The sequence below is a fragment of the Tachysurus vachellii genome, chromosome 13 (assembly GCF_030014155.1).
Source record: "Tachysurus vachellii isolate PV-2020 chromosome 13, HZAU_Pvac_v1, whole genome shotgun sequence".
NCBI classification, from domain to species: domain Eukaryota; kingdom Metazoa; phylum Chordata; class Actinopteri; order Siluriformes; family Bagridae; genus Tachysurus; species Tachysurus vachellii.
The window spans coordinates 2732501-2740000 of record NC_083472.1 but is presented as its reverse complement, the minus strand read 5'-3'; the positions used below and the strand labels follow the sequence as shown (position 1 = coordinate 2740000).

Here is a 7500-nt window from a genome sequence, read left to right as displayed (position 1 = left end):
TCATGGCATCTGCGTTCCCTGTCGGTGACGACCGCTACCATCAGTATAATGCGCCATGCCAAGCCACAAGAATCGTTACGGAGTGGTTTGAAGAGCATGATGGTAAATTAATGTTAATGCCACGGCCTCCAAATTCACCTGGCATATAATGTACCATGAACTGGAAGACCAGATGGTGACATTATGGTACCAGATACCCCAGGGGGCCAATCGGTACCTCACTGAATCAATGCAATGTGTGGTTGAGGTTCCACAGGGTATTAAGTAGGTGGTCATAATGTAATGGCTCATCGGTGTATATTAGTATTGTGATTTCCCATAATGTCAGAATCATTCTTGGGGAAAATTCCTCATCATTCCATCTGGAAAGCGTTCACATTTAGGCAGGTCATTTTCTAGATATTATTATAATCCTATAGTTTTCTAGACGTTAGCTTATATAACTCCTAAGGTACCAGATCTCCATGCGTGTCTGTTCTTCGAGTTATTTATTTATTTTTAGTAAAATAATAATAAAAATGGCTAAGAAGGATTATTTTGGAGAATTTTGTATAGACCTTTGTACTCAACACATTTTACCCAACGCGTGTCTGAAACGTTAGGCAGCGGTGTTTATTTCTGTTTTCTGTTTTTATCAGAAATCATGAGTGCAGATCTCCTGGAAGAGCTCATGTCATCAGAAGGTAAAGCCTGCCATGAACCAAGCCGTCTGTACATCGTTTACTATTAAAAACCCATCTTTTATAAAATATCCACCAAAATGTTTGACTTTTAAAGGTACAGTTTTTTTTTTTTTTTATCTCCTCTTGCCCAGTAAGCTTACATAGAAACTATTTATTTATTTATTTATTTGAATTAAAGCTCACTTTTTTTGACTGAATTTATTTACAAAAATACAAATTATATTTTCATTTTATTATTATTATTATTATTATTATTATTATTATTATTATTATTATTGTTGTTGTGGTTAATTCTTTCTTCTTGTTAATGGAATTTGGATAAACGTGTGAAATGTCTCTCTCTCTCTCTGTATCTCTCTCTCTCTCTGTATCTCTCTCTCTCTCTCTCTCTCTCTCTCTCTCTGAATCTCTCTCTGTGTCTCTTTGTCTCTCTGTCTCTGTCTCTCGCTCTCTCTCTTTCTCTCTCGCTCTCTCTCTCTGTGTCTCTTTGACTCTCTGTCTCTCTCTCTCTCTTGCTTTCTGTCTCTCTCTCTCTCTCTCTCTCTCTCTTTGTCTCTTTGACTCTCTCTCTAGTTTTCTCTCCACTCCTCCGTCTCTCACCACCTCCGGGTGACCACGACTACATCTACAACCTGGACGAGACCGAGGGCCTGTGCGACCTTTTTGACGTCCCTATCGCCAACCTTTGACCTCCACACGCACGCGATCAGCGTTGCGTCCCCGTATTTAACAAAAAGAAGCCCGCCTTTCATTTCGAAAGGCCGAGCTGCGTTTTAGATCCATGTGAATAAGCTGATTTTATGTGTGTATATAGAGTTGTACGTTTTGTTTTGTTCTTGTTCTTCTTTTTTGTAATATCCTTTTACTCAAAAGCTGCGATCTACTGAAAAGCGGCACAGAAGGTTCCCCCGCTTCACTCTGTGCCTGACACGAAGCTTCACCCGTGAACACAGGATCCTGGCTTCCTGACCTAGGATGAAGGCATTGTTTTGATCAAATACACAATCAGGAACACCAGCAGGAACACCAGCTCTACTCCCTGACCTGTCTTTTATTTTTTTATTTTTTTTAAACCGGCCTCTTTTTTTTGCTTTATCGGTTTATAGATTTGCTTTTCCACAGTCTCCACCGTTCCTATCACGTTCGTCTTGTAAACTGTTTTAAAAACCTCGCCTTATTTATAAAGGCACACATGAATTTGTTTTACGTCAGTAGTGCACATCAGATATTATACTGCATCTTTTATAATTCTAATTATTACCGATCCTGAAGCACATTCGACTCCTGAGAGACTCCTCAGCGTTTATAATTAACTCGGTAATCCGCAGCATAAACACTTTACGTCAGTATTACAACATTTCATCATTACATTACATCAGACATTACCCACAATTCCATTCTGCCTGTTAATCCTGGCGGATCCAAAGCAGCCGAAGGTCGACGGCCTTCGCTCAAAGACTCATCGATGTCTCAGCAGCTCCTCTCACAACCCTTCGGTCCGTCAGCGTGGATTGCGACTTTTTTATTTTATTTATTTTTTTTTTTTTGTTCGTTTCTTCCACCTATCAACTTGATGTAATTCACTTATCCGAACTTCATGAATTCACTTTTAGCCCAGAACTAACTCCGGACTTTGATGTACGTCTGTCAGATTATATCAGCCGTGTCATTTAAGATGTTAATTCTGCCGACACACTTTGTGCATAAACCTTTTCTCATCTCTTCTTCATTCGCTTGTATGTATATGTGTTTCCGGTCATCGTAGCTATAATAAGTTTGTATACACTCATGACTATGTAAAGAAGGACAGAGCCACATCATCTTCTTCTCCATCTGTAAACAGTCCATCACTTCTTCTCTGGGACAGAATCGCTCCCTATTTTTAAAAAGAAAAAAAAATGTATTGCTTTTAGCTGAAGGATATTTTTATGGTTGTACACCGTCATTATTTTTGTACAGGCTGGTTAGACAGACGAATACGGCATTCACAAAGCAGACGACGACTTTTTCCTCCGATGACGACACGGTCATCTCCACATTCGCACTTTAAGGCAGTACGATCACTCGGGTTTCATTCGTCCACTTCTTTCTGCTGGACGGAGAGCTTCAGTTCAAGTCCAGGGAAATTTCTACAACCTTCAGTTGTCTTCTTCTGTCTCGACGCCATCCTCCGCTGAGGTGATTTGTAACAGAGTCGCCTGCTGGCTTTTCTGTGAAAGAAATAAACAACAGTTTTGTAAAAGCGGTGTTCTTTAATGAGTCAGTCTGCTTCAGGCTTTCAATCCTTTTTCTTTTTAGACCACCGGGTTTCATTTTTAAAGCCGGATGTGACTCAGATACCTGAGAATCAGCACAGCGATAGAGAGGGACGGAAAGAGCAACGATGCATTTTCAGACCACCTAAGGCATAAAACATTGGGGGACGTGCTGTTGTAGCTCGTCCCAAAGTAATCTTTATTCCTCTTGTATCAGATCATGTTGCTATTAACATGGATTACGTTTTAATTTATTAAGAAATAACACGAAATTGTATTTATGGCACTTTTAATAGTTATTAGTAAAATTAGTTTTTTATTTTACTTGTTTTAGAGAGAGAGAGAGTGTGAGAGAGGTTGAAGTGTGGGTATAACGTCGATTATCTCATTACGGTGCCACCTGTAAAGGGGGGGTGATGTATTTGGCAGCAAGTGAACAGTAAGTTCTTGAAGTTGACGTGTTGGAAGCAGGAAGCGACGTTTAGACGACGGCTCAGAGCATCTCCAACGCTGCAGGTCTTGTGTTATGTTAATGGTATACTGGGGTTAACACCTAGCAAAGGTGCTCCAAGGAAGGACATCCAGTGAACCGGGGAAAGGCTCGTGTTAAATTAATGGGCAGTGGTGGCTCAACTGGTTAAGGCTCTGGGTTGTTAATCGGGTGATCGGGGTTCAAGGCCTGCCACTGCTGGGCCCCTGCTCAACCCTCCCTGCTCCTTCTCAGTTGGGGTATGTGAAGAAAAGAATTCCACTGTGCTGTAATGTATATGTGGTGATAATAAAGGCTTCTATGCCCCCCTGTCTGCTCAGATCCCAGACAAGAGCCACTGTAGCATGCTTTGTTGAAAAAGTGAATGCTGGCTCTGCGGGAAAGGTGTCAGAACACCGTGTATGGAAACTGGCCAGAGTGCCCATGCTGACCTCGTGTACACCATCATACGCACTTCACAGAACTGGGCAAGGGAGCGACGGAAGAAGGTGGCCTGGTGTCTTTTTTTGTACTTCATGTGGACGGCTCAGGTGCATCAGATACCTTGGGGAAAAGATGGCACCAGGATGTGCTCTGGGAAGAAGGCAAGCTGAGGAACGCTCTGGATAACGTTCTGCCGGGAAACCTCGGCATTCACGTGGATGTTACTTTGAGACGGAACCCATTATTTAAACGTTGTTGGAAACCAAACGTGCCCCTTCATGGCAATCGTGTTCCTTATAGACGGCGGCCTCTTTCTGCGGAACAACGTACCGTACCACACCGTGAAACCCGGTTTGGCTTGAGAAACATGACAGAGCTCCGAATTTCCCAGATCTCAAGCCGGTCTGTGTGATGTGTTGGACAATCCTCACAACCGACAGACCTTCAGAAGTCTGCGTCATGTCCGTCTTGCCCTTATAACTGGTTTGTGTGAGCTTGTGCACAGTAGAGAAACAAAGAAGACGAAGGTCGACGTGTTTCACCTTAGACTTCAGCTACACTATATCTCGCTTACTTCATGTTCCTCATGAGTTATTTTTGTTCTACACCATTTCTTTTACCCTGAATGTGTTTTATTTCACTATCAGTAGTGAACAGACTAGTGATCATACACGTGAATGTTGCTAAACTTTAGCACTTCAGAAACCACATCATTTTATTTTGTTTTGAGTTATTTTTGTTCTACACCATTATTTTTTTTAACCCTAAATGTGTTTTATTTCACTATCAGTAGTGAACAGATTAGTGAACATAAAACTTTAGCACTTCAAAGAAACCACACAATTTTATTTGTTTTATTTATTTATTTACTTATTTATTAAACCAGGAACCAGAGCTAAACTTTTTAGCCGAATTCAGAGACTTTGTTCTTTTCGGTTCTCCTGTTGTGAAGAGATTGCACTCTGAAATGGCTGATCGGCGCGGGCTCGGTCCCAAACCGCACACTCCTGTACTAAGTAAATAGTACGCTTCCGTAGGATTTAAGCGGCGACGTACTAATTCTCACGTACTCTTTAGTACAGAAGTGTGCGGTTTGGGACGCAGCCCGGGTCTCCTTTTCCCTTAACAGCGGGAGGGACGCTTGTTCAACCCGGAACTGGGAATGTCTTAAAGGCGGAAGCTCAAATATCTCCTCACTCCCTTTATACACGCACTACCTAGGGGGCTTCTATAACCACTTAGGGACCCTATCTAGTGCACTATGTCTTAAATCGAGAGCTTTTTGGAGCTTAAACCCTAATTCTTACTCAGAAACATGCAAGAAGTGTTATAACACGTACGAAGCGTTTTGCAGTGTGGGGCAAAAAGGAAAAAGTATTTTTTTAAGGATCAAGAGCTCTAATGTGCAAAGTTTTGGTCTGTCACCAGGTAAGAAATGCGTTTAGACGAGTTTTAGCACAGTTTTGTTTTTTTTTTTCTTGCTCAGGAAGATTCATTAGAAATTAAATATTTATTGGGTTTGTTTTCATTTTGTATGAGTTCTTTTTCCCCAATAGTTAAAAAAATAAAAAATAAAGTAGGAAAAAATGGGACATTTCTGCTTGTTGCATGTGTTTGTTTAACAGGATTATTATTATTATTATTATTATTATTATAATTATTTTTATTATTATTACTATTATTATTATTGTTATTATTATTATTATTATTGTATTTATTATTATTAATATTTTTTAAATTATTATTATGATTATTATTAGTAGCAGTAGTATTTTGTGTTATAAAATAGAACATTATTACAGAAACATTATTACAGATTATTAAATGTTTGTTAGTTCCGGGTCAAATTTTCTGAACCATTTCCGACTTGTTGGTGAATTAATTGCCAGTTAAAAGAAGTGTGTCATGTTTCTGCTGTGATAGAAATAATGTACAAATAAATGCACTTAAATAAATCCCTGTAGACTGTCAGAGAAATTGTTTAACTTTCCTACTTTAGTTTCAGCCCCAAATTCAACACACACACACACACACACACACACACACACACACACACACACAGGTGAGCAGGTTCAGGTGTGTTCAGGTTTGAAACAAAATGGATGTAAGGATTGTTCAGATCAGATTATTCTCGATTCCTATAATTAACAACTGTTGTAAAGTGGAGTTTTTTTTTTTGGATAGAAAAGTCAACAACAACAACAACAACAACAAAAAAAATTATAATAATACACACAGAATGGTATAAAGAAGCGAGAACGCAGGCTGGGACTGATTCTTTCTAGCTCTGACATCTCTATCTCATGGAGCCGCTCGAAATCCATGTCGATGGATGACTCCATGAGCAGAACCCAGAGCATAATCAGGTGCACTATGACACGACGATAGGACGGTTTACTCACCTTTGACTTCCAGAAAGACATTTTGGTACGCCTTGAAATTTTGATGTGTTTCGGAACAAAACAGAGACCCGTAGGTCTAAAAGTCTGGGAGTGATGACGGCGCAGACGTTACGTGGTATCTGCTGAGGGATGAGAGAAATCATCTGATGTATCGATGACTGACTGTAGAATTCCAAACTGCCTCTAGAATCACAAGATATCTGTGTTGGCTTTTATGAAGTAGGTTTCCATGGCTAAGCAGTTGCCCTCACCTCAACGACCACACCTCAACACTTCATAATCTGGTCTTCTGATGGATGATTCTGGGTTTGGTAGATGTCAGGAGGAGAAAACACTAACAAGTGGAAAAGCGTTGAAGGTTATGGTCTCTGGGTCCAAAAAGATCAGTGATCATGTTAGAGAAGATTAATCCCTGACCTCACTCATGCTGGTTTAGATGAACGAGCACAATTTTTCTTCTACCTTCCAGAAGAGTGCAGGTCCATAAGAATGATAATGGACATGATGGTGGAATGGGATGTCCAATAAAGTCATGTAGATGTGAAGGTCAGGTGTCCACATACCTCAGGTCATATAGTGCATGTTAAAACCTCTAATCACTTTTTAATTTTTTTTCTGGTTTAAAACACATTACTGAAAGTTTGACTGGATATGAGATCTGTTCACGTATCATAGGATATTTTTGTCAAATGGCCTCCCTTTACTTTAAAAATAGTGCTCTATATAGTATATAGTGTATATATACTATATAGAGCTGTAAAACGTTTGTTCCTTTTGTACATACAGGAAATGTCATTACTCATTTATCTTCACTTATCTCTAGACAGTTTAACTTTTTTTTAGAAACCTTGTGTCAGCTTTTTTTATGCTTGACTGAATATGAGTCGATTCTTTTCTGTGAGCAAAATCAAATTAACTGACTCCACGCATCGATGGAGCTGACTCCACGAATCGATGGAGCTGACTCCACGAATCGATGGAGCTGACTCCACGAATCGATGGAGCTGACTCCACGAATCGATGGAGCTGACTCCACGAATCGATGGAGCTGACTCCACGAATCGATGGAGCTGACTCCACGAATCGATGGAGCTGACTCACTGAATCAAACGAACTGATTCCATGAATCAAACGAACTGACTCACCTAAAAAGATTTTTCCATCGCTGCTATATAGTGAATAAAGTGGCAGGTTATATTGTGTGCAATATACAAATAAGCCACTTTGGACACAATCAATATTTGGAG

The 7500-nt window shown here is 40.0% G+C and overlaps 2 protein-coding genes across 2 annotated transcripts in view; both read left to right on the top strand.

Annotated features, from left to right (window-relative positions):
* Positions 1-2925, top strand: part of e2f4 (E2F transcription factor 4) — a 10662-nt gene extending 7737 nt beyond the window's left edge. Inside the window, exons 9-10 of the mRNA XM_060885561.1 lie at positions 639-683; positions 1257-2925. Coding sequence (XP_060741544.1) covers positions 639-683; positions 1257-1372 — 161 coding nt within the window. The 3' untranslated portion in view covers positions 1373-2925. The remainder of the gene's footprint in view (positions 1-638; positions 684-1256) is intronic.
* A 2228-nt stretch (positions 2926-5153) lies between these two features.
* elmo3 (engulfment and cell motility 3) overlaps positions 5154-7500 on the top strand; it is a 29296-nt gene continuing 26949 nt past the window's right edge. The window contains exon 1 of the mRNA XM_060885332.1: positions 5154-5279. The gene's annotated coding sequence lies outside the window, so the exon portion shown is untranslated. The remainder of the gene's footprint in view (positions 5280-7500) is intronic.